Source organism: Euprymna scolopes, chromosome 10 (assembly GCF_053919585.1).
Source record: "Euprymna scolopes isolate OS-2025 chromosome 10, ASM5391958v1, whole genome shotgun sequence".
Taxonomy (NCBI): domain Eukaryota; kingdom Metazoa; phylum Mollusca; class Cephalopoda; order Sepiida; family Sepiolidae; genus Euprymna; species Euprymna scolopes.
The window spans coordinates 19,993,322-20,021,173 of record NC_136491.1 but is presented as its reverse complement, the minus strand read 5'-3'; the positions used below and the strand labels follow the sequence as shown (position 1 = coordinate 20,021,173).

General features: G+C 35.7%; 1 protein-coding gene across 2 annotated transcripts in view; it reads right to left on the bottom strand.

Moving 5' to 3' along the window:
- LOC145285839 (alpha-mannosidase 2C1-like) overlaps positions 1 to 27,852 on the bottom strand; it is a 166,111-nt gene that overhangs the window by 98,549 nt on the left and 39,710 nt on the right. For both annotated transcript variants that reach the window (XM_080134279.1, XM_080134278.1), the window contains exons 6-10: positions 24,291 to 24,468; positions 18,993 to 19,090; positions 16,882 to 16,973; positions 11,433 to 11,539; positions 4,776 to 4,886 (exon numbers count right to left, since the gene is read on the bottom strand). In XM_080134279.1, the coding sequence (XP_079990405.1) occupies positions 4,776 to 4,886; positions 11,433 to 11,539; positions 16,882 to 16,973; positions 18,993 to 19,090; positions 24,291 to 24,468 (586 nt within the window). The remainder of the gene's footprint in view (positions 1 to 4,775; positions 4,887 to 11,432; positions 11,540 to 16,881; positions 16,974 to 18,992; positions 19,091 to 24,290; positions 24,469 to 27,852) is intronic.

Sequence of the window (27,852 nt, the reverse complement as noted above, 5' to 3'; positions counted from 1 at the left end):
TGCAAAACTCTATGGTGCAGTGGTTAGAGGTTTTTTTATTTTTTTGTTTTTTTCTATAGTACGATGGGTACATAATATGAGTCTTCCAGACAATCTTAGATCTGATGACCTCAGAGGAAGGCAAAATCTGGACATGTGCAGAACAGGAGACTTTGATGGTATGACCACATTGAAAGAATGGATAAGTTTTTCGGTTACAGACCAGTTGTGGTGACAGACTCAGTTCATAGAAGAAAGCCAAGAAAAACATGGGAAGATGTGACAAGAAGAGAATTGCGAATAAAAAAAATAAATTAAAACCTGGCCAGAGATACTTTAGTCAGGGAGTCAATTTCTAAAAGTCATTTGATACATGCCAGCATATAAAATGGACATTATTATTCTGATGAGGATAATTAACAATAGACGTATTCATACGTTCAAATAATCCAATGACCCTAACCGAATTGCATGCGAGATCAATAGTTCACATTACGCATACTTATATTGTTAGATTGACAGGGGTGTACAGAAAGAAGCGCCCAAGCACCTGCCCCATATACTCGTGCTTTAAAAGTGCCCTTTTCAGAGGAATGTATTATAGCCTTGTGCCCCTACCATTACTATATTTTTGCCGTTCTTTTCACTTAAGGACCTGCCCTGAAAAAGTTCTCTACACGTCACTGTAGATTGATGTTTGTTCATCGGAATGATGAGGACGATCTGATCATCCTGGAGGGATGATGACTGGCACGCTCTGTATCATGAAGCAAAGGTTGCACAATCTCTAACCACTTCTTTCCCGAGTCTGCTTGATTCCAGCTGCAAAGAGAAGTCCAGGACGATTGGAAACAATACCGAGATAAGTGGCGAACATATACAGCACCTGGTATTTCCAAATGGTCATCCATTTAGAACTGGCAAGGTTCAATGTCACTTAACTCTGATGATTTAATGTCGAATGTAATCATATTATTAAAGGTTTAATGTTTTATAGTCTTACTATTGTTTTAAATATATTTTACTGACGAGGTTCAACGATGCTTAAGTTTGGTCTGTCAACATGATTATGACATATATACAGGGTGTCCACAAAGTCTGGCTACATTATGTAGCCAGACTTTGTGGACACCGTGTGGATTATATAATCAGACTTTGTGGACATCTTGTAAATTATGTAGCCAGACTTTGTGGACACCGTGTGGATTATGTAGTCAGACTTTGTGGACACCCTTTAGATTATGTAGCCAGACTGTGTATACTCTGTAGATTATGTAGTCAGATTTTGTGGGCACCGTGTAGATTATGTAGCCAGACTTTGTGAACACCCTTTAGATTATGTAGCCAGACTGTGTATACTCTGTAGATTATGTAGTCAGACTTTGTGGGCACCATGTAGATTATGTAGCCAGACTTTGTGAACACCCTTTAGATTATGTAGCCAGACTGTGTATACTCTGTAGATTATGTAGTCAGATTTTGTGGGCACCATGTAGATTATGTAGCCAGACTTTGTGAACACCCTTTAGATTATGTAGCCAGACTGTGTATACTCTGTAGATTATGTAGTCAGACTTTGTGGGCACCATGTAGATTATGTAGCCAGACTTTGTGAACACCCTTTAGATTATGTAGCCAGACTGTGTATACTCTGTAGATTATGTAGTCAGATTTTGTGGGCACCGTGTAGATTATGCAGCCAGACTTTGTGGACACCATGTAGATTATGCAGCCAGACTTTGTGGACACCTTGTAGATTATGCAGCCAGACTTTATGGACACCGTGTGGATTATGTAGTCAGACTTTGTGGCCACCGTGTAGATTATATAATCAGACTGTGGGCACTGTGTAGCTTATATAGTCAGACTTTGTGGACACCTTGTAGATTATGTAGCCAGACTTTGTGGACACCTTGTAGATTATGTAGCCAGACTTTGTGGACACCTTGTAGATTATGCAGCCAGACTTTGTGGACACCTTGTAGATTATATAGTCAGACTGTGGGCACCGTGTAGCTTATATAGTCAGACTTTGTGGACACCTTGTAGATTATGTAGCCAGACTTTGTGGACACCTTGTAGATTATGCAGCCAAACTTTGTGGACACCTTGTAGATTATATAGTCAGACTGTGGGCACCGTGTAGCTTATATAGTCAGACTGTGGGCACCGTGTAGCTTATATAGTCAGATTTTGTGGACACCTTGTAGATTATGTAGTCAGACTTTGCGGACACCTTGTAGATTATGTAGTCAGACTTTGTGGACACCTTGTAGATTATATAGTCAGACTTTGTGGACACCTTGTAGATTATGTAGCCAGACTTTGTGGACACCTTGTAGATTATATAGTCAGACTGTGGGCACCGTGTAGATTATGCAGCCAGACTTTGTGGACACCTTGTAGATTATGTAGTCAGACTTTGTGGACACCTTGTAGATTATGCAGCCAGACTTTATGGACACCTTGTAGATTATATAGTCAGACTTTGTGGACACCGTGTATATTGTTAGATATTCCTTTCATGAATCATCTGGTGATTCTATTTGCCTCCACATATGACCATGTAACCATATTGGAATTTATTCAGTACTTTCTTGCCCAACTGCAATGCAATGACAGATCCAGGATGAAACAGATCTGCAATATGAAATCTGATCAAATCCAAAACGTTAGATTGTCAGATCTTCTGAAAGCATTACATTTAACTAGCAAAGATGTTATCTTTAAGACAAATTGATTACACTTGTCACTTGTACAGTCATATGAAGCATTCACCTACCTGGATAACCTGTTGCAGTAGCACGGCTTGACTCGCAGGAAGGTTAACTGATCAAGGAAAACTTGAAAGCAACTGATTAAATAAGATTATACAGGGTAGAACAATAAAAGTGTTGCCCTGAAGAAAATAACACTACAGCTTTATTTTATAACTTTTATTGAAAAAATCAATTCAAGTAACTTGATTATGTAGTAGAGCTGACATCTATTCAATGTAGCTGTCTTCAGCCTCAATCGCCTACTCGATATGGGTCTGGAACTGGGAACATACCTTTTCTACAAGTGCCGATAGGAGCTCGGTGAGTACTTGGCAGATGGCGATGATCAGGCTAGCTTTGGTGTTGTGGGAGGTTATGTTGGTGATGTTCTTGACGTATAACCAAATGAAGTAGTCCAATAGGTTCAGGTCAGGGGAAGAGGAGGGTGGGCAGTGAGAGAGGGGTACAAAGTCATAGCATTCCTGCTGAAGCCAAGCCTAGGTCTCTTTGGACTTGTGGACCAGCGCTGAATCCTACTGCCACACCCAGAGTCTGCCAGCAGCCACCTAATTGCACCAGGGGATCAGCACACTCTTCAACACATCCAGGTACACTTTGGTGTTGACTTTCAAGCCGACTTCGAAGATATGATGTGGCTCTCACTTGAAACCACACCAAAGACAATAACCACAGCCGGAAACGTTGTTGAGCTGTGCCCTCAAGCATTGAACTGTCTGGATTGTAATTTTGAGGGTGTTGGCAATGGTCCTGTTGTCATAACTTGGATCGGTAGAAAGCATGAGTTGTACAGCAGCGCATCTTCGATCTCACTATCACTCTTGGGATTTGTACACAATTGGCCAACTAATAGATGGTCTGCAACAAAAAAAAAAAAGAAAATCGGTTTTCATCAAATGAAAATGGAATCATGTCTTTTCTATGGTGACAGTTTTATTGTTTCACCCTATACAGAGTGAAATTAGAAGGAGTTGACCTACTGAACCATGAGGACAAAATGTCAAAACAAAACGTCTGACCCCTGGACAAAGAGAAATGATATTAAATGTTCACCAATATCCAACCCTTGCCTCCCCTACATCTTTCCAATTTAAAAAATTTAAAACAAAAAAAAAATCTTTTTAACAAAAAATACTTTAAAAAATACTTGGAAAAATTTGTTTCCAGTTTTCCTTGATAAAAAAAAGTTTTAAAACATAAAAAAAAAAATGGCAAAATATATTTGAAAAACAAAAAATTTTTTTCTTTGAAACTTCTTTTAAAACATTTCCTTAAAATTATTTGATCACCAAAATTAATTTTTGCTTCTTCTAACGTTTTCTTAACAGTTATTAAAAAAAAATGAATGATAAAACACTAAATTACAGTAGGTCATTTGTTTGGTTTTTGGTTTCTATGTTTTACATTTATTCATTTTGCGATTTTCTGTTATGTAGTGTTGTTATTACTTTATCAGCAACACTCGGCATAATCCGGCTGTTCCGGCCAATGCCAAGCGAACGCTGAGATACACCTGGTTCACAATATGCACCAGTACCACTTCAGGAAACATCTAAGCCTTGAAAAAGAAGAAAATTTGCAGCACAAGATGGATCTTTCATTGTGAAATTTGACCAAACCCAACACATTAGGTCAGACGATTTGCTGAAAAGTACTGCACTTGCCTCGTATGGAGGTTTAAAGAAGAATCAATTGTGCTTGTATAGTTATGTGGAATGGTTATGCTCCTGGATGCACTATTGAAAAAAAATTGGCCAGCCAAAGAAAACTTTGGAGCAAGTGATTGGACAAAACTGCACAGAATGGAATTTGGACGTTGCTGATCTACTGAACCATGAAAAATAGAGAGCAAGTTTGTGTAATTTCAGAAAATGTTTGAAGTGAGAAGAAGAAGAAGAAGAAGAAGAAGAAGAAGAAGAAGAAGAAGAAGAAGGTGTTTAACAATAAATATTCTCTGACATTTTTTGCAGTAAAAAGAAAATCCAAGACATGTATGAATAAAAAAAAAAAACAACCAACCATTTCAACCCAACATCCACCAACAGGAATAAAGTGACCACTTTTCACGGATTTCTTGATTCTATCGTATAATGATGGGTAATGGGATTTGACCCAGTCAAACTGTTGAGCCTATAAATGAAAGACACCAGAAATCATAATAGATACATGCAAATAAATGTAAGTCATATTGCATAAATTGTCAGAAAAAAGAACATGATAATGTATATTCGTATTATTTTGATTCATTGGACTACTGTTCTCATCTTGAGCGTGATTTTCATAATGTATCAGTCGATATAACCTCCAACCTTCTTCAGGTGTATCTTGTCGAACTTGGGAATGTTTCTGTCGAACTCGGGAATTTGGACGGAATTTCACAAGGACCCGTAGCGCAGTGATTAGAGTACTGGGAAAAATCAATTGTAAAAAGTGATATTCTCCTGAAGGTTAAAGGTTCAATCCTCAGTGAAGACGACCGAAATCTACATTTGCGAATTACTTAGGACCTCTAATCAGTCATGGCTGATGGAACAAGAGCACGCTACCCTCATGAAGTAAATAAAGGGTTCCACTCGAAATACTGTCCAAGTTCGACAAAATACACCTGAAGATGGTCGGAGGTTATATCGACCGAAACGTTGTGAAAATCACACTCAAGATGAGAACAGTAGTCCGATGAATCCAAATAATACGAATAACCAATCTTCATCTCAAAAATTCAGAAACGAAAATGATAATGGATATTTTACTATCCAAAATTGATAATTAAAAAGTCAAGTTTCAAAAAGAAATCTAATTAATTTTTTTATAAAACGTTTACATTTTAGACATAGTTTCTTAAAGTTGCTTCTAAGAGCTTTTTTTTTTTTGCCAAATCTCATTACCTTTGGACATTTTTAAACTGCTTAAAAAACTATTTGAAATAGCATAATTACAAAAAGAGTCAACACAATAGTTAAAAAAAATTTGTTTATCTATAACTAGCAGGGGTGCCTAGCGTTGCCCCAGTGTTTGGAAGTGTAAAATAAAAAGTTTTAGTAGGGAGGTAGGCTCAAATCCGAAGCCTTGAGGCAAAGGCGAAAAAAAAAAGCCGACACCTTATCACGATGCTAAGAAGGCAGAGAAGTGAGAATTATTGAAATTAAACGATTAAAAACTTAAGTGAATGAGTTCACACAGGTTCGTTAATTTAATGAGGTCAAACATCACGCCATAGGGGATTGAAATCCCGCACTTAACTTTGGCTGCGAGGCATTTTTTGGGGGGTTTTGTTTTATTTATCCAAGATGTTGGGGGGAAAAGCCAGCTCCCCATAAAAAGGGGGGGGGGGTCCAAATGAATAGCAATTGTCTGATATGACGGTTTTCACCACATTGATCAAAGCTGATTGTTTTTTGGACGTCCCTGGCAGGAAAGCAAGGAACACTGCATTCGCTTCGATTAGTTTCACTTTATTTATACTAAAATACGGAACAAACACGGAACAGAATAGAACAGCGCAAATTTTATAAAAATCAATCAAAATAAATCTAAAATCTTCACAAATCGTAGATATTATGATCTAGGGGGGTATATAAAAATTTCTAAAACATAGCAACCTCTCTGGAGAACGCCGGAGAAAAAAGCCTTTGCTGGACATACAAAAATGCGTACACCGCTTTTGCCTTTTATATATATAGACTAGCGATGGGTACCCGGCGTTGCCCGGGTGTTTGTAGGTGTGTGTATGGTGTGGGGAGTAAGTAATAACCCTGTTAAAAAAATCGGAAAAACCAAAACAAAAAAAAAAATCAGAAAAAAAAAATGCAATCTTAAGATTTTTTTTTCTTTTTTTTAGGGATTTGGGCAGCAAGATGTCGGTTCACGTTACACTTGACCTTCTGCACGTCAGTACTGTTGGGGAAGCAGGGACCTGGAATGGAATTCCAGAGTCTAGCGGTTCTGGGGAAGAAACTATTGGAGTAAAAAGATCTTTTACATCTAGGGATCTCTACAGTGTGGGGGTGGGATTTAGCAGCCTGTCGGGTTTGTCGAGGGTGCACACGTCGTGGGGGCACAAGTGATTGCAGTTCGTCAGAGCATTCACCACTAAAATACTTGTAGAAAAGGCAGAGGGATGCAACATTTCGTCGATGGGACAGAGGCTGAAGCTTAGATGCCAGTTCAGGGCCTATCAGGTTTGCGACTCTCTTTTGAACCTTGTCAAGGAGCGAGAGACTAGTAGCAGATGCACCAGCCCAGATGTGGCAGCAATACTCCATACATGGGCGAATGGTGGCCTTATAGAGGTACAGGATACTTTCGGGTGTTAGTAGTTTTCTAGCACGGTAGAGAGAGCCCACCTTTCTTGCAGCGGCCCTGGCAATGCCTTTAATGTAATTGTTCCAACTCATGTTTCCTGTGAACGTTAGGCCAAGGAGTTTGAAAGATGGACTCTCAGATAAAGAGTCGTTGGCCATTGTTATGGGTGGTAGAGAGGGTTTCTTGTAATTATTGAATGAAACTAGTTTAGTCTTGGCAGCATTGAACGCGACCAACCACTTTTGTCCCCATTCCACTACAGATTGGAGGTCTTCCTCTAGTGTTTCTGCCATTTCTTTAGAAATGTGTTCATTCGTCTTCCTGTCGTGCCTGCCATAGAGTGTAGTGTCATCAGCATATATACCCATCTCAGAGGCAATGTTGTCGGGGAGGTCATTTATGAATATCAGGAACAATAGAGGTCCAAGGATAGAACCCTGGGGCACCCCCGCATTTATATCATATTGTTTAGATGTACGACCGTCGAGGACAACCTGGATTTTTCTCTTATCTAAGAAGGATTTAATTATGTTAAGTATTCTACCAGTGATACCGTATGATCTGATTTTACTGAGGAGACCCTCATGCCATACCCTGTCAAAAGCCTTAGATATATCTAGAGCTACCGCTCTGCCCTCCCCCGCGTTGTCCAGTGAATGGTATATACGTTCAGAGATCACAGTTAGGATGTCTGCTGTGGAACGGGCTTGTCTAACAACGTTGTGTGTGTAGGGGTGGGGGGTAAGAAAAAGCCCCAGTGTTTAGAGGTGTAAAAGAAAAAAAAAAAGTTATGGTGGACTTGAACACACAGCCGTGAGGGTAAGGCGGGAAAAAAAGCTTGACGTGTTATGCATATGCCAAAGAGACAAAGAACTAAGCAGTGACAAAATGAAACGTTTAAAAAACCAGCCTGTTAAACTAACATGAACGTTTTCTAGGTCAATATCGCAGTCGTGGAAAAGGCAAAATGAATGAAGGATTTTTTGCTACACCCTTGTGTAGGAGGGGGGGGGGAGTAAGTAATAACCCTGCTTAAATATTATAAAAAAGATGATGTTAAAAAAATCGAAAAAACCCAAACCAAAACAGAAAAAAAATGGCATAAATAAACCTGTCGGGTCAAACCTGTGTGTATAGGGGACGGGGGGGGGGGGTTAAACTAAAGAATAAGCAAAGTAATAAAAAAAACGTTGTCCGGGTGTTTAAAGGTGTAAAAGAGAAAAAAAATAGTTTTAGTCAGGAGGTGGGATTGAACCCAGAAGCCTGGACGCAGAGGTGGAAACAAAAGCCAACTACTTAACCGTCTCGACCATGAGTGAGAGTAATTGATTAGCGTGTTAAGTTAAGGCTTATAAAGCGAGTGAAAGAGGTTTGATTGACAGGAAGATGCTAAATGAGGTCATCGCAGGATCATTACGATGACGTGGCAGTATTTTTAGTTTTCACTTCCCCCTAGATGATGGTGGGAAGGGGGGAAAGCAGCTCCCCATTGTCCAAATGGAATAGCAATTGTCTGATATAAGGAGAAACTCCACATTGATCAAAAGCTGATTGCTTTCTGGACGTTTTGGCACGAAAGTTGAGAACACGACCCATTTGAATTTAGTTTCACTGTATTTATACTAAAAAGCAGGAGAAACAGGGGACAGAGCGAAATAGCGTGAATCTCATAAAAGTCGACGTAAATAAATCTAGATGCGACCCGCATTCCCAAATCCTAGATATTATTATCTAGGGGGTATATAAACAGTTCTTAGCGATAGTAACGACCCAGGGACCGTCGTCGAAAAAGGCCTTTTCGAGACATACAAAAAATGTGCGCGCGCATTTGCCTTTTATATACATAGATACTAGCGAGGGGTACCCGGTGTTGCCTGGGTGTTTGGAGGTGTGTGGCGGGGTTTGTTGACATACAGAAAAAGCGAACACACATACATACATACATACATTTTCGCTTTTATATATATAGATATTATATTCGTATTTGATAAGTCAGCAACTGAAGTTTTTAAATTCTTGAAGGCAAAAAATTCACAGATATTAATTTAATAATTAATGAAAAAGAAAACATATGAAGCGCTATTGTTACAGCCGTAACATGGCCGTTATGTTTGAACCATGTTCATTACAACTCAAACTTCTCTCAGATTCCTATGCCATCTGGTGTTGTTACAAATAAACTCAGCTTTTTTTTCTACTTTAGCAAATGGCATTTATTCCTGTTACCTGCCAAACAATGCCTGCTTCATTTTTTTAACTGTTCATTTCATCTGCTATGAGATTAACAAAACCCTGCTGTCTCAACACCAGCTTAAAAGTCTCTCACAGCCATCATGGGGTCACACGTCCATTTCAACCAGTACCCGTTTCTCTTTTTCTTGACCTCATGCTGGCATTAACCAGCCATTTCTCGCTTTCGACTTTACACATCCATTTTCTTGAATGCGGACTTTACTTCTTTCTGACCACATGCCATCCTTTTTTCTTTTTCTTGTCATGCAAGCTTGCACACACTAATTTGCATACGTGCTTTTTCGGCTATTGCTGCTAATATCTTTGCAAGCCAGCTATCCTACAGCTTCTGCTGATATTTTCCCACACACTCTGTTATCATAACTGACATACTGACATCATAGATAACATTTCTGGTCAAGCACAATATGAAAATTTGTGTTCAATTTTCTTTGCCATTCCAATAGACTTTTTCAAAGACTTTTTGTCCTGGTTTAAAAGTGTGACTACCAAGCACTAACTCCTCTCAACTGAACAGTGTTCAAAAAAAAGAGTCGCTAACCTAATAGGTCCCACAAATATGAAGAAATAAATGGATGAAAACTATTCTACATAGATCCATAAAATAAATGATTTATTTAACAATTTTACACTGAGAGAATTACCATGGAAATGAGGTTTGCTAAGCTGATATTGATAAGCGTTTCTGTTAAATTTTCCTGTTCTAGCGTTGCCTGGTTAAACCCAGGAGTAGATAACTGCTTCAATAGGTCTTTAGTCAAGAGAGATAACTTCAGGATATAAGGAGTTATTTCCCTTTAAACATTATTTTCAAGATGTAATTTGTTATCCATCAGACATTTCCCCTTTGAGCTATTAAGAATTTTGTCATGGCTTAAACTACATTGGATTTGCATAGTTTGAGAAGCAAATCAACTTCTTAGGTAAAATCTTTAGTTGAGTGCTAGGTTCTCCCTTCTACATGACCGGAGTGCTTTGTTAAGGTAACTCAAAATATGTCCAATAGTGTCTCCTCCAGTGAGGAAGTATCATTTTGTATGTTGGTTTCTGTGAAATATGAGTGTCATAGAGTATTTGCATGTTGAACACAGACTGTAAAACTATATACTGACATCATAAATAACATTTCTGGTCAAGCACAATATGAAAATTTTTATCCACTTTGCTTTGCAATTCCAATAGACTTTTTAAAAGACTTTTTGTCCTGGTTTAAAAGTGCAACTACCTGCACCATGGTGGCAGTTGATACGCTGTTCCATTTGTATATTTCTCTCATGAGAACTTTGTGCCGCTGGATGAATAGCATTGATTATGAATTAGATTTTCTGGTTCAATAGAGCTTCCTGGTGCTACCAGATAAGGCTGTCTGAAGATATTGGCTTCATGAGATGAAATGCGCCTAACATTGATGCTTTTTGTTTTTCTACTTTTTTTTGCAAAACTTATGTTCTGCAAAACCAAAAACAAAAGCAACAAACCCACCTTTTCCCCCATTTTCTTTCTTCCCATTTCCCCTTTCTCTTTCTGTCTCCTCCACTTCCTGACTGCTTTCCTAACTGAAAATGTATCAAAAATTATTACTGTAACCCTTTTCCCTCTCCCATTGCAAAACTAATTCATGTTCTGCAGGGCAGGGAAGAAAAATGATAAAATCCACTATAAATCAACCAAACCAAATACTACAAACTAGCGATTTAAGATACAAAAAGCTTGAAGAATAAAAACCTTCTACAAAATAACTGGATGCAACATGAATACTATTTCCAAAATAACTGGATTCGACATCAAATAACCTGAAAAGGGTTGATATGCCATAAAACAACCAAACCAAACTCTATAAATAAATATTTGAAGATATAAAGAAATTGAAGCATAAAAACTGTTCCTAAAATAACTGGATTCGGCACTGAATGACCCAAAAACGGTTGATATGCCGTAAAACAAAACAACCAAACCAAACTTCAATGGGTTAGTGTAGTTCTATCATTTCTGAGGAATATCTCTAGCACTTCTGCTGTAGTTTCTTTACTTATAGAAAGATCTTTTTTTAATACAGTTACTAACAAACATATTTAAAAATGCCAGGTAAAACATAAACTTCTTAGTAGAAGAAATACAAACCTGTGAGCAGACAAATGTGAGATGAGGAAATTTTTCCATCAGCTTAAGAGTAGAAGACCAACTTCGGGCACATTTCCGAATAGTTTCCGCATAAGGCCACAACCATGCTGTAAATAAAAAAAAATATATATTTACAAGTTGTTTGGTTTACATCAACACTATTTATTTAACTTATACAGCTTTGTTAGAAAAAAAGCTAATATCCATATTTTTAATGCTGAAAAATGTAGGGGAGGCAGTGGTTGGATATTGATGAATATAATGGGGACAGAGTTAACGAGATTCTCAACAAACCGGTGGTGTTTTACATATGAGGACCAAGTTCTTACAGCTATTAACCTTATGTATAAAAAATTTTCTATTTGTTGAGAATACAACTCTGCTTCATAGTATCTTCACTGATATTCAACCCCTGATTCTGACATAATTGATCCAGAAATTAAATTGATCTTATTAACTATAATCTCTCTTTTACAGAAATTTTGGAGAAGGAAGAACACTCCTAATAATTATGATATATGAAAATTATTTGGATTATTCAGACTACTGCTTTCATATTGGATGTTAACAGTAGTTTGACTAATCCATATAATAACAAAATGTTCAGTATTAAAAAATGAACCTGCTTTTTTATCTTCATATATTTTGATTTTTAATGAATCGCACATAAATGAAAATATTTACTAAATAAATCACAACATTTAAACATTGACAAATATAATCTCTATTGTTCCTGATATTCATAAATGACCTCCCCGACAACATTGCCTCTGAGATGGGTATATATGCTGATGACACTACACTCTATGGCAGACACGACAGGAAGACGAATGAACACATTTCTAAAGAAATGGCAGAAACACTAGAGGAAGACCTCCAATCTGTAGTGGAATGGGGACAAAAGTGGTTGGTCGCGTTCAATGCTGCCAAGACTAAACTAGTTTCATTCAATAATTACAAGAAACCCTCTCTACCACCAATAGCAATGGCCAACGACCCTTTATCTGAGAGTCCATCTTTCAAACTCCTTGGCGTAACGTTCACAGGAAACATGAGTTGGAACAATTACATTGAAGGCATTGCCAGGGCCGCTGCAAGAAAGGTAGGCTCTCTCTACCGTGCTAGAAAACTACTAACACCCGAAAGTATCCTGTACCTCTATAAGGCCACCATTCGCCCATGTATGGAGTATTGCTGCCACATCTGGGCTGGTGCATCTGCTACTAGTCTCTCGCTCCTTGACAAGGTTCAAAAGAGAGTCGCAAATCTGATAGGCCCTGAACTGGCATCTAAGCTTCAGCCTCTGTCCCATCGACGAAATGTTGCATCCCTCTGCCTGTTCTACAAGTATTTTAGTGGTGAATGCTCTGATGAACTGCAATCACTTGTGTCCCCACGACGCGAGCACCCTCGACAAACCCGACAGGCTACTAGATCCCACCCCCACACTGTAGAGGTCCCTAGATGTAAAAGATCTTTTTACTCCAATAGTTTCTTCCCCAGAACCGCAAGACTCTGGAATTCCATTCCAGGTCCCTGCTTCCCCAACAGTACTGACGTGCAGAAGTTCAAGTGTAACGTGAACCGACACCTTGCTGCCCAAATCCCTACATAGTACCCCAGTAGTTGTTGCCCCTGATAGTAGCCCCCTACACCAAAGTGGCAATTTGCCTTGTTTGGGGTGAAAATGTAATAAAAAAAAAAAAATAAAAAATAAAAAAAATCTAAACTTAATAGGAAAACAATTCAGCACACTTAACTAATGACTGGACATTTTTACACGGAGAACATGATGATCACACTGTGTCACAATGACTCATCGGACTCTACCTAAGTTACTGACCAAATTTTAAAGTAGATATTGATCTCGGATGCATATGATGGCAGAGCGCGATACCATATGCGATCATATACCAGCATTACTTGGTGCTTATGAATTTTTTAACATGAGGAGGTTGGGGATTGGCAAATGACAAAAACAACAGCTGTATTTAAAATTTTTCCGCAGGGGGGGATGCATGATACCATCAGGCAACGCCGGTTAACGGGTTCTGCTAGTTTAATAATATTTCCATAAACTTCTTCAGTAAAGTAATTTATTTTCAAGGTTTTTAAAAAATGTTTTATTGGCCAATTAAAAACATATTATATATTAATTGCAAATTTCTCATCTAATATAGAATGGTGTATTTCGTTAATTTTTAGTTTGCTTAAAACCATCTCCTAATTTAAATTTAGCCGAGGCCACCGAGAGTAAGTACAGGCCAATGAACATGACAGCATGACGTCATTACCAGATCATCATGTAGGTATATGATGCCTAAAGTTTCTTGTGTTTAACCATGTGACCACGCTAATAGCCATAAAAAATATTTTTTGTTGCCTCTTGTGGTAATTTAAACCTACATGTATTTTTTTTCTAAAGAGAAAGAACAATTCTTCATTTGGATAATTATATAATTGCACATTTGGATTATTTTAATCTAACAAATTATAACAGTAAGTGAACCTGTTTTTGAAATTTTCTTACATGTCTATCGAAGAAAATCGAATATTTCATTTTTTTTTTTTTTTAATTGCAAAACAAACAATTTTTATATGAGAATATTTTTCAGTCCGTTTGTTTAAAAATAAATAAAAAGTCCGTTTGTTTAAAAATAAATAAAAATTATAAATAAAACAAATATTTTAAAGTTAAGAGCATTTTTCACAACAGTTTTTTTTTTATTTTTTTATTTTATTTAACCAAAACGATCGATTAATTCACCAGGCGTAATTTATTTCTTTGAAATAAATTTAAAACTTAAAGTTTGTTTGTTTTATAACATTTCAACTGTAAATAATTTACATGACTGAAATGGGAAATGAAATAGGAAATTCTACGTTCTCTATTGAGACATACGAATACAAATTCATCTTAAAAATTCATTAATTAATCAGTTTTAATTAATAAAGAGTACATTAAATTTTAGTTAACATATTTTCATTTGTTTTATCTTATAAATAAATGGGTACTTCATGGGGAAGATGGATCCTGCATAAACAGTGTTTTTATTCAATGATTGCTCCCTGAAAGCGTTTTCTTTCATTTTCTTCATATATATCTCAGACATTTTTTTTAATCGTGCATGTATTTATTTATATATTTTTTCGTTTTTGAGGGGTAAATTCGATTCATACTTTTATTTCGAGCTTGTTTTTATTTTATTTCATTTTAATTTTTTTTATTATTTTCTCTACTAAAGATTTTTATTTTTTGTTAAATTTAAAAATCTGAAAAACAAAAACAAAAAAGAAAACAGAAAAACGAACGTTAAAAAAAAAAATATGTGAAAAATGGCTTAAATAAGCCTGTTTCGATATTAAAATTTTTAAAATCGGTGGGTACCCACCCTGGTGTTTTTCGATGTGTGGTCGGGGGTGGATAAGCGAAGTAAAAAAAAAACAGAAGAACGAACGTTACGTGAAAAATGGCTTAAATAACACTGGTTCAATATTTAAACTTAAAAAATCAAAAAGAAAAAAGACATCTCACACCACGATTCGAACCCAAAACGTTTAGATAATGACCCAACGCACTAATCAACTGAGCTAACATGACATACATGAAATTTAGTCAGTTCTTCAACTATTTAAAGTAAATCAGGTCATGACATCATCTGACGCATGCGTAGAACCGGTCATCGTCATGAGAAGACCGTTTTTGTTGACCCCCCCCCCACCTGTCGAAAATTGTCGATTTCGAGGTGAAAAAATTAACGTTTTTGGCCAATTTTTCGATATTTTTCGGGCGAAGGATGGGGCTTCAATATGATACCAAGTTTGTGAATTTTTGTTTTGTGTATCAAAAGCTTTTAGCGGACACACAAACACACATACATACATACAAACATACATACACACATTTTCACTTTTATATATATATAGATTAAGCATTTTAAAAAGTTGCTATTTGTTTCATATATAAAGCTATTTATTGTTTATTATTATTATTATTATTCACATTTTTATCTTGACTGTTGGTATTGCCGATTTTATACTGACAGGTGGATCATAATAAATGAACATAGGCTATCAGCATCTTGTTTTCCAGCACTTTTCACAAAATTCTGACAGTTCCCAACAAGGCAGTCTTTTGAAGTACTCCAACACTAGCTGAAAACACTATCAATAATTCCCCTCACTTTTTATCTGTGCTTAAACCTAAACGTAGATTCCATGAACAAAGCTCCTTTCTTAGAACTGCACGCCTATGGAATTGTCTTCTGTTTTCCTGGTTTCCAGCTGACTTTAATGTGGTTGTCTTCAAGTCCAACGTAAACAAGTTTTTGATGAGCCGTTCCACTTAAGTTAACAAATTTACCGAATTTCCATTATTAAAGATTATGCCTACGTAAAAAAAAAATTTTTTTTAAATAAAACATTACAATAGGTCCACATTTTCTCAATCCATTTGTCAATGTTTTTTGTTACACTCCACAGAGCTCGCATCACAATAGCTACAACTTCTACCTTCTTCAACTTCCACAATCTTTTTCATCTTCTTTTTCAAGTCTTGGTATTTTTTGATCTTCTTTTCTTTTTCCTTCAAATCCACATCAGCTGGCACTGATCATTGCCTTGTGTTCCTTTTTTTTTTTTGTTAACAAAACTAAATCTGGTCTTTTTGCTCTAATCATATTATCACATTGGATATTCATCATCATCATCATTATTATTATTATTATTATTGTTATTGTTATTATTATTATTATTGTAATTATTACTATTATTATTATTATTATTATTATTATTGTTATTATTATTATTATTGTTATTATTATTATTATTATTATTATTGTTATTATTATTGTTATTATTATTTCATGTATCCACATAAAATTTTATAAGGAGGTATAATATTTCATGAATCGATTTTCAGTATTTACATCAACAGTACTTTCAAAGAAAGATGGCTCACTTCTATAAAAAAAAAATAAGCAAAGAGAGCTGAAATACAAGTCAACTTAACCATTGTCTGATAAAGGCCTCACCATTGGCTGATGAAAACAGAAGCGGGAATAACAAAGAATCTGATTGGTTTACTAGCAAACTTAATACTATGTGTATATATAAAAACATGCGTAACATAAACTCCATGCATTAGCCTGATGAGTCCTCATGAGGATAAAACACAGAAAATTCTGTATAGTTTAATTGCTAAATAAATTCTGTATAGTTTAATTGCTAAATATATATATATATATATATATATATATATATATGAGAATTATAATTTTTGCTAACATAGGCAATAGGAAGAATGATAACATTTTGAATGCAGTGCTGACAGTTTATTTGTTGAAATTATATTAGAAATTCTGATTTAATATATTTAAAAAATAACTTTTGAGTTGAAAAAAACAAAAAAACAATTGAAATTTTGTAAGATGTTAAAACTTTATCTTACCACTATCTATATGACAATGTCCCATTGCATGAATTTCATGAGCTGTGCAACCATTTTTCTTTGAAAAGAAATCTTTGGCAATTTCATGGGCTCTAAAAGAGAATATACATACTTACATACAAAAACAAATACATAAAAAGTAAAACAAACGGGACATTTAATACAAAAATTAAATAAAAATGATTAAACTAATAATGAGAATAAAAAGTTGACCTTGAGTTTACTCTCGCATCTTTTATTTTGTGCCTTAGTCATCATATTCCATGGGCAATGCTTCAGGCAAAGGGAGAAGAATTGCTGTCTTCTAGGTCAGAATCTATTCATTTCATGCTTATAGTTGGCTGAAATAGTATATTTTTAGCTTCTTACATTAATTGCCTTTATGTTTTGCCTGGAATAATTTTCATAAAATATATATATATATATATATATATATATATATATATATATATATATATATATATAAAGAAAAAACTTACAACTTTTATTGCTCAACTAATAGATTCTTATTATAAGTGTTGATGTTATCCTTAGCAAACAAAATAAGGTGTTGCTTTAAAAACTTATCCTATTTGAATGGAATGGAATGGAAATGGCACTAACCCTATGCAGGTTTAACCAGTTTCCTCCAAAGGAGGAAGTTCCATGGGAGTATGAAATTCACAAGCGATCCCCAGTCGCATGTATATCCCCACTAGGGGAGATGACGAGTTTAGGTTTTTGCAACTCTTGCAGGAATGTGTCGACGTCCTCCTACATACAACGCCTTGACTTCCCAAATTGGTCACCCATCTGGTACTGACCAGGCTCAATATTGCTTAACTTCTGTGATCTAATACGAACCAGTGTGTCAATGTGATTATGCTTTATTAAAGACCTTTTTTTTTTATAACTACTGAATCTACTCATCATCACACAGGAACCCAAATTCGTCTGGGGTGAGGAAGACACTGGCCTGTCCAAGGTTAAGGGTTTTTGGTGTGAGCGATCTGCCCTGATAACACTCAACACAAAAATTTTGATAACCTCACTTGGTTATTTGTACACTGAATGTATAAAATAGCAAGACGAGTGCATAAGCTGAGAAGTAATGGGAGGAGAGGTATAGAGGAAGGAAAACTTTCCCGATATGAACGATGTGAGTTCAATCCTTGTACAAGCATACATTTACTTTCAATCATACCCCAAAATAAATTTTAGAATTTAAATTAAGTTTAGGTCATAGGCAGTAAAATGTTAACGGTTCTCTTAATGGGAAACCGTGTAAAAGCTATTGTAAATTAGCATAACCTGTGCCCTATAAAACTATCCTATGAATATAAGTGTGTAGTGTTTTTGTTTTTATGATTCAACTGGAATTTAAAAAAAAAATCGATGTCCTGGCAAAATGTGTCCTTTTGCTTACTACTCATTCTGGGATGCCTTAACCTTTTATGATCTGGTTGAACAATTCGTTCAGTCGTAAATAGATGAATATAACGGCATAAATAAAGTGGGAATTGATTCAAACACACCTTGTACATATTATTAGTTCAGTATCTGGGTAGATGCCAGATCTCTCCAGATTGCAACTGTCCATTGCTTACATTCAGTATACCACCATCTGTTTCAGAGAGCGAAGGATTTTGTTTGTTGTCATGAACACACTTTTTTCAAGCACCATGGATAATAATCAAGGTAAGTTTATGAAGTGCAAAGATTCTCACTGGTAGTTTAACTATTGAACTTCATAATTTTTCCAATTATAAATATTTTTTAAATCATCTACATCATAATTCAGGTCATAAAGTGGTAGTTTAACTACTGAACTTTATAATGAAAGATTGTTATAGTGAAAAAGTTTTAAAATAATAGTATCATTACCCTTTAAACTAACTAAAATTAACAATAAATATTTTTTAATCATCTGCATCAAAATTAAGGTCATAAAGGGTTAGATATAATTGATCCAAATGTTTTATAATTAAATGTACAATATCTTCAAGTCATGTCTCATAAAGTATCAACAAATAAATGTACTTTCAAAATATCTTCAAAATTGGTTAAAAGCACGAAATGTATGCACTAATGTAGGACATACCAATGTCAACTTTAATGGAGTTTCTTCTTACCTTTGATAAGCATCTTTCATGTGGGGAAGACATTCAGTTACCATTTTGTTGGCAGTGTACAAAGCCTGGTAACTTCTGTCACTATTTTCTGGAAGATGCTAAAAACAAAAAAGAGAAATTAAACCAATTTTTTTTCTTCTTTAAAAAAAATATAATCAATTTTTTTTTTATAGAAAATTTTGAAATATTGCAACATTTACTTTTTACATTTTTATGTAAAACTAGCGGCTGTGCCGCATCGGCACACATAACGCCAAGTCAAACACAAAATCGAGTACACTCAACATCAAGAACACTCAACATCATCTTACCATCAACGCTTACCTTGTGAACTCAGAGTATGGGAAATTACCATATGCACAAAACAATGTAAATGTTGGATAAAATGATGGTTAAAATTATTACGAACTTGCCAGGATTCGAACTTGGAATCTGCTGATCCGTATTCAGACGCGTTATCCATTGCGCCACAACAAGTCCTGTCCGTATGTCGAAAGATGTTAACACGATTGTATACAGACAGTGCTAAATTCCGTTGACATGGGCAGGTAACTTTTTCTGACAATTGCAGGAAACAGCCCAAAAACCCTTTTCGGGTTTTTTGTGTGACTCGGTGTTGTTCGTTACAAACCATATATAGATAAGGACAATCTAGGGATTCACACCTTTCAGGGGAAAAAAAGAATTTTTCAATTTGTTGCATCCATTCGAAAGTTTTATTGGTATATATACACACACACACATAAATAAATAAATAAATAAACGTTTAGAATTTTATTAATAGTATAGATGAAAATATTTGAATGCTAAGGGAAAATTTTTGTTCAGTTTATTGAACAAGTCTTAATCTGCACATTCATGGAGCAAAATGGTATTCTAGAATCAAGCATGCCCTATCAATGAAAATGCTATTTCAAACTTAAGCATAACAGATCAAATGAAAGGCACATGAAAATATTATATCAACCCCAAGTATGACAGGCCAAATAAATGTAATTTAAAACCTACGCATAGAAGACTGATGAAAATGTAAGTTTAAACCTAAGCAATGACAGGTCACTGAAAATTTTCTTTTTAACATAAGCATGCCAGGCCAACAAAAATTAGATTTAAAACCTAAGCATGACAAAGTGCTGAAAATGCTATTTTAAGCCTAAGCATAACGGGTCAAAATAAATGCTATTTCAAACCTAAGTGTGACAGGTCAACAAAATTGTAATTTTAAACTTGAGCATGAAAGGCCAATGAAAATGCTCTTTCAACAAACAAAAAATTTATTCCACACTTGAGTATTATATACAGGTCAATGTATATAGTATCTTTATAGAAACTATTAGAAATTGATCCCCTTCAGTCATATATTTGGCTAGTCTGGGAGGATGATATTATGACAAATTAACATATACTACATTACTTTCAAAGGACAAAAACTGGCAGAATGTTCTCATGGCAGATGTCAAAACACCCACTAAACTCTTCTGAATTGATTACTTAAAAATCACACATTAGTCTGAAATAGAATAGTCCACTGAATTGAGCATTAAAAGATAATATTACAACTAATAGAAATAATAGTTAATAATGTAATTTCTGTTTCAGACAGATATCAAATCTCCATTAATAATAGATGGGTGGACATATCTTCTATATATATATATAAGCGAAAATGTGTGTGTATGTGTGTGCAATTTTTCTGTATGTCCGCAAAAGGCTTTTTTCAGGGGAGTGCTTGGTCGCCTACCTCGTCCTTAAAACTTTTTATATGCTGTCTAAATGATAATATGTCCAACTTAATAACGGGGGTCGCACGTGTATTTAATTTGCCCAACTTTTAAACGCTATTTCTTCCAGATTTTTAGATCGCCGTGTGTTTCTTTCGCTATTTGGTATAAAAAAAGTGAAACTGTATTCCAATTGGCCGGGTGGTTGCCAGAAAGCGATGTAAACGTTTGGTCAATGTCGGCTTTTCACCGTCATATCAGACGATTGCTTTCATTTGGACAACACCTCTAATAAACGGGGGAGCTGCTTTTCCTCCCAAATGTTGGGTTTTCACCTCATTAAAAACTGTCCCGCAGAAAATGCTAACTGCTGAATAGCTATTGCTTATGTCGTCGTAAATCTTAACTCCGTGACTTCTATTTGACCTCATTAAGCAGGCACCTGTCAATTCTACTTAAATAAATTCAAACATGTTTCAGTTACTCTTTCTTGCTGGCCGAGCGGTTAACGTCTCACATTTTTTTTTCCAACTTCGCTTCAGGGCTTCAGGTTCGATCCTGACTACCTACCAAAACTTTTTTTTTTGATTTAAGAGCACACACACCTCCAAATACCCCGGCAACGCCGGGTACCCCCGCTAGTCTAAAATAAAATGCAATTGTTTAATAGACACTTCTTTGTCTAAATGATTCAGTTTTCTCTTGGGTGTCCATCCTCCCTTTGGGAAAGAGTTGGTTTATATTGCGTGTTACTTGATGCACCCTGATCAGATCTGTTTACAACTACTTTTGTACCCTTCTAAAGTGCTCCTTCTGGGGAGCTTGTTTCCCCCCAATTAAGAAATAAAACTTTGCACCATGTCTTGTGGTTATGGAAGCACAGTAACAGAATTTTCGATCTTTATTTCATACCAGACAGGAGGCAGGGGTGGGGAATATGGGCATAGTAGTGTAAATTTTGGAACATTTTGATTCTAGAATCTGGTTCACTAGTGGCCAACCCTTTTGGTCTGAATAATGTATCATTTGATTCAGTCTTAGTGGGCTAATCTCCCAGGCATAACCCTCCTTTGGGAAGAGGTTTGGTTTATTGTAGGTTGCCTGATGTTCCCTTAATAAAGAAAGCTGACAAGTCATTCACAGCAATTTTTGTCCTCTTACAGAGTGCCCCTTTGTGGGAGCTGGTTTCACCCACATTATAAAGAGCTTGTATCATAGCATGTCTGGAAAGCACATAAGCATGAAAGTGGGGAGGAGACACTTTTTAGCAATTACATGATTTTCTGATTTCTGTGATTTTTGTCGAGGTTCATCCGAATGTGGACTAGGGATTTGGCTTCTGTTCCTGTTTACTTGTCTCCCCATGGGGACAAAGTTAAACACAAGGTCGGATTTTAATCTAAAGAAAATCCAGCTCCCTAAAAGGGGGTACTCTGGATTGGAAAAAAAAAAAAAATTGTCCCAATCTAGTTTTATCCTTCATTGACAGAACAGAATAGATTAAGTGTAGCATCAGAACAGATACTACACTTTTCTCTAAGCCAAAAGGCCAAGGAATTTGGCTTCTGTTATCTCGTAGTTCTAAACAATACTGATCAGACGGAGTGGGGGGGGCGTTCTTGACAATTTCATAGCAAATTTGCAGAAATCGATAATCATCTATCCTCTTGGATTAATGACAATATGAGATATAGTGTTATAATTCAAGGGTATTATTTTGAAAAAACAAGTTTGGTGGCATGAACACAAGCAAAACAAAAAGAGTGAGGGTGTCTTCATTTTAAATTTGTGATGATACACAACTGTATACAGACAGAGTAGTCCCTCCTCGTGTCCTTCAGGAAAGGATTTTAAAAGACTTGCACTTCATCATCCTTGAATATCTAGAATGAAAGCACTGATGCAAAGTTATACATCTTAACCTAATCTATATAAAAGCCAAGTACGTCCAAGGATGGAATACTGTTGCCATATCTGGGCAGGAGCTGCTAAAAACAGCCTATCCTGCCTTGACAGAGTACAAAATAGACTTCGTGGCTTAGTGGGAGATGCCCTTTTCTCTACCCTGCAACCTCTCTCCCACAGAAGAGACGTTGCGAGCCTATCCTTGTTTTATCGTTATTTCCATGGCAGGTGCTCATCTGAACTCCAATCTCTGGTCCCCCTCGCCAATCTTTCACGAAAAACACCCATCTAGCTGAATCCACTGTGAAAAATTTCCCCCACTCTATATCTGTGCTTAAATCAAAACGCGGATTCCATGAACAAGGCTTCTTTCTTAGAACTGCATGCCTGTGGAACTCTGTTCCGTCTGCCTGCTTCCCACCAGACTACAACTTGGATGTGTTCAAGTCCAACGTTAACAAATTCCTAATGAACCACCCCCTTAAGTAAACATTTCATCAAATCTCCACACTAATGTAATGTACTTGCAATAACCCTTATCCCTGAGTGGCTTCCGGGTCTTGATAAGTGGTGATCACTGTGTAAAAAAAAAAAAAAAAAAAGATGGACCAGGATGCTGAGAATATTGTTAAATGTTGCAAAGGTTATCAATTAGCAACCAAAACATCACCAGTAAAAACTGATGTTTCATGGATGCAACTACATATTGACTACATAGATATATTAGTAATAGTAGACAGCTGCTCAAAGTGGCCAGAAATGTATAAGCATATCTACACCCTACAGTGGCGGATTCAATAAAAGTTTTCACCTGTATCAAAATAAACCTTATTGGTTGATTCATTCTCTCAGTTTTTACCACTCGGGACTAACACCTCATTTGTTTTTTTATCATATTTATTCAGGTAACTTGCAAATTTTCCAGTGTGCATATTTAACTGAAGTGCCAGGTCTTTTTGAACTCCTAAAATTATGTTTGTAAATGATGTTGGATGAATGAATCCTGGAAGTTTATACTTATATATTAATATAAGCATGAGCTTCAAGGGTTCAATGGGCTTTATATACACATAATCCAGACTGAAGTTTTGTTTTGGTTTTTTATTTCCATGCATACGTAGATGGTTCTTAATTATCTTGAACTTTTGCTTGATTTGTGCCAATGTTATTCTCTTCAGCTATACATTATTTTCTTGTCATGTATTTTTGTAATGGAAGAATTCATCTCTAACATTGAGCTATCACCCATTATAAATACAACTCCACACACAAAAAGACAACAATGGGGATGTACAGACATCCATAGTGTTTATTGTGCTTATATTTGTAGCTTTATCACAATGAACCTCATTGGTTGATTCATTGTGTGTTTTTCTCAGTCTTCACCAATCAAAACTAACGACTTATTTGTTTGTATTTTTTTACAATACAACCATATCTTCAAATATGATTTATACCATTTGATTTGGTTGTTTTGTACAAGAAAATTGTTAATTTTATTTTTGCTTTTGCAGAACATGATTGAGTTTTGCAAAGGGAAAGGGGAAAAGAAATAACATCAATGTTTGGTGCTTTTTAGGTCAGGAAGCCAGTATCTTCAGACAGCCTGATTTAGGAGCACCGACAATTATATCAAATTACAGGGGATTAAAAGATAAAATGCCAAACTTACTTTTGCCATTCCAATAAGGATATCAAAGTCTCTTAAAAGTTGGTAGACAAGTGGATCTCGAATCGCGATTTCAGCTTTCTCCAAAACAAATGTGCGCTTCGGGTCTGGTGGATTGATTAAACCATCATTGCCAACACCGAAAAGACCATTACATGCCATTTCTACATATAAAATGAAACTGGAAAATAAAAAACAAATCTTGTTAATACCAAATATTGGCTCTCTGTGTCAAGTGAAATGATCAATCATAGAAAATGAACCAAATTTGCTGCATCAATTATACTTACATTGTTGATATGCTATAATAGGAAACAAACTATTCAATCATTATAATTTATTTAATTATTAGTGGGGGAGGGGAGGATGGGCTGGTCTGGCTCAGTCATAAAATACACTTAAAGATATTTTAATTCATGCAGATTTCATATAATGCAAAAAAGGGCGGTTGGGAGGCGGTAACTAAATATAATATAAATAAAATGGTTTATTAAAAAAATATATAATTTTTGAAAAACACATTTTGCGTTTAAAATTGCTGTTTTCAATTTCAAGAAAGTTGCATGTGCAAATTAAAGTTCATTGTGAAGACAAAAAAAGTTGTTGATTAGATTAATTATTATTTGATTATGATGGCCATTGTAAATTTTCTAATGGTGATGGTTGAGGTGGACTGCTGAAGAAACTGAAATTTAATCCGTGAAGTTGAGCTATCTGAGTGAAATGAATAAAACCAACTCCATTCTTGAAATATTTTAACGGATTCAATTTTATTTGGAGTTTCACAGTAATGGTGAGGTAATTTATAAAATAACTAGCTCTACCTACGTATTGAGCACTTTGAAGTAAATACTTAAAGTTTACGCATAAATCTATACTTTCATATATTAATTTTATGTGAGTAAATGAGGTAGTTATATATATATATATATACAGAGTGACTAAAAAAAAACGGGTCACAACTCTAATTAGGCCCCGTTTCTTAGTGTTTTGTCCGAATGAAATGAAACTTTAGTCATAACTAGTTTATTATATTCAAAACATCACATCAAAACACTATGGTCTCTGGCCTTTTTTTCTCCGTTCTACAGCATATGTTCTAGATATACTTATGACCTTCACCTTCACCGAGGTGCACAACTTATATGATCTTCACCGAGGTGCGCGACTTGACACACAAAAAAAAACAGCCTCTTAATCACCTGCTAACGCACGCGTCACTGTAACGTCCAATGACAACAACAGCAACAACCTTCTCACTCGACCTGCCTTTTATACCACTATCTCAATCCCTTCTCTTGCGCATGCATCTGTAGATTCCTGACAACCTCGAGACTTCCGCTTATAAAAATCCAAGTTTTGTTGTCGCGCATGCCTTTTTTTATTCATTTTTGTATTTATTTTTATATAAAATACTCAAGGCTTCCTTAGACTATAAATAAATTGTAAAATAGTCAACATCATGAAATTTGGAATATAGACTTTTGGCATTTATTCATTATATTGCTCTATAATTACATTGAGCTTCATAAATTAAAGGATTGGTATAAATAAAAAGTGAAATATAATTGTAATAAAAACATATTTCCACAGATATATATATATATATATATATATATACACGCATATATATATATATATATATATATATATATATATATATATATATATATATATATATATATATATATTCAAACAAATATTATTAAATGCAACGGAGACACTTTGCTTTATGATTGTTTATTTTAATTTTTCGATTTTCCGTATAATCTTTTTATATCAAAATCAAAAATATTAATAAAAGTTCCATAATTGTTGCTGTCACGAGTGCTTTCGATTCGTCCACGAATCATCTTCAGGTGTTGAAGTAAAAGTGCGAATGAGCGAAAATGAGAATTAAAAGTGAAAACTAAAATATACAGTAAACGACGATAAGTTTAAATATATAGAGTCGATGAAAAGTCGATTAAAAATATAGGTTGATTAAAAATTTGAGTATTAAAAATCAGCAGGTTTGTGGACGCCGTTAACAAAGTCCGTTCAATGTGAACTATGCAGGACATTTTAGAATGTTACTGCTTTTCTCGAATGCGATATCATTTATAGTGGGTTGAAGGGTTCTAATATATGACGCTTCAAAAATGTTTAATTTTTTAATGTTATTCTCATGTTGTACAATTTTTATGTTGTCAACGAGGACCTTTCTATGATTAGAGGGGGGACAAAAAAAAGCACTAGTATTATTTAGATGCATGGTTATTTGCCGGGACAACATTGTCGTTGTATGCCCAATGTATGTATTATTTTCGGAGTTACATTCTCCCATAGAGAATTTGAATTCATACACTACATTGGTTTGTTACAACGTTTTTATAGCCGGTGAGGAGTTGTTTCTAACCACAAAGTTTTGTGTTCTAAACTTCTTGTAGTAGATAATAAATTTAATTTTAGAATTACTAAAAAAAAAAAAATAAAAAAGGAAAAAAAAAATGAGAAAAAAAAAATATATATAAACAAAAATGAAAGCCTCTAACCACACTATCTCCTAACAAGCCTCCTTACAATCATAGTTGCTTACACTGCATGAGCTCTACTCAACCCCTTTATCCAGTAACAATGAAATAACAATATCCCTAATCCACTTTGAGGAGTGTAACTATTTAGCAGATATAACCTCTACAAACTAACCCAATAACATTATCTAACCACGCGGGGTCGCAGAAATACCTGGATTAGAACCCAGGCGCGGAGCAAACCCTCTCAGTGGTGATGGACCCAGTAGATCTTTCCAGATCATCCGTCTAGGAGAAGGAAAACTCTGAAACTAAACCAAAGAGGAGGGAGGCCTCTTCAGTCTTGGATGACAGCCTTCCTAGAGCTGGTGACTCAAACAAATTACCGGTTTGCAATACCTAAATTGCTTAAGGAGTAGATAGGTCCTGCCTATCGCCCGGCTTCCATACTCCTTCTTTGCCTATTAGTCAGGCGCAGAGATACTATCAGTGATTCGACAGAAACACCCATTGGTAGATCTTGTTTCTTGTCTAGGGCAATGAACGCCGTTTCCCCACTCCCGACACACCCCACCCCTAAAGCTGGGCATTTGAGAATGCTTGAGTACCACATATGCCTGAGCAATTAGATTGGGTTGACCTTCCTCTGATGGGTTGAGGGTACTGGATTGACAGTTACTGGCTGCTGTTTCCGACTGGTAGTACAGGAGCCCTAACTCTTTGGTAGCGCTTAGAGCGGCTGCTCCATCAACAGTTGAATAATATCGGGATGTTTGCAGTGCCATGGCGCGCATGGAAAGGGACCCTGCACTCATCCCCGGTGGGCTTTCCTGAGGCCACAGTCCTAGTTGATGGAGGGTCAGCTGATGGTCTACTTGTGATGCATGTGTGATATTCTGCATAACCTCCTGTTCAGCTTCCCCTAACCCAACTGAAACTCGTTAAAAAACATGATGACAGTACAATCTAAAAATAAGCTTAAACCAGGCTTAGGGTCAAACAAATCCAACTTGCCTCCTCCCTTGAGGCTTGCATTCACAAATATCCGTGGG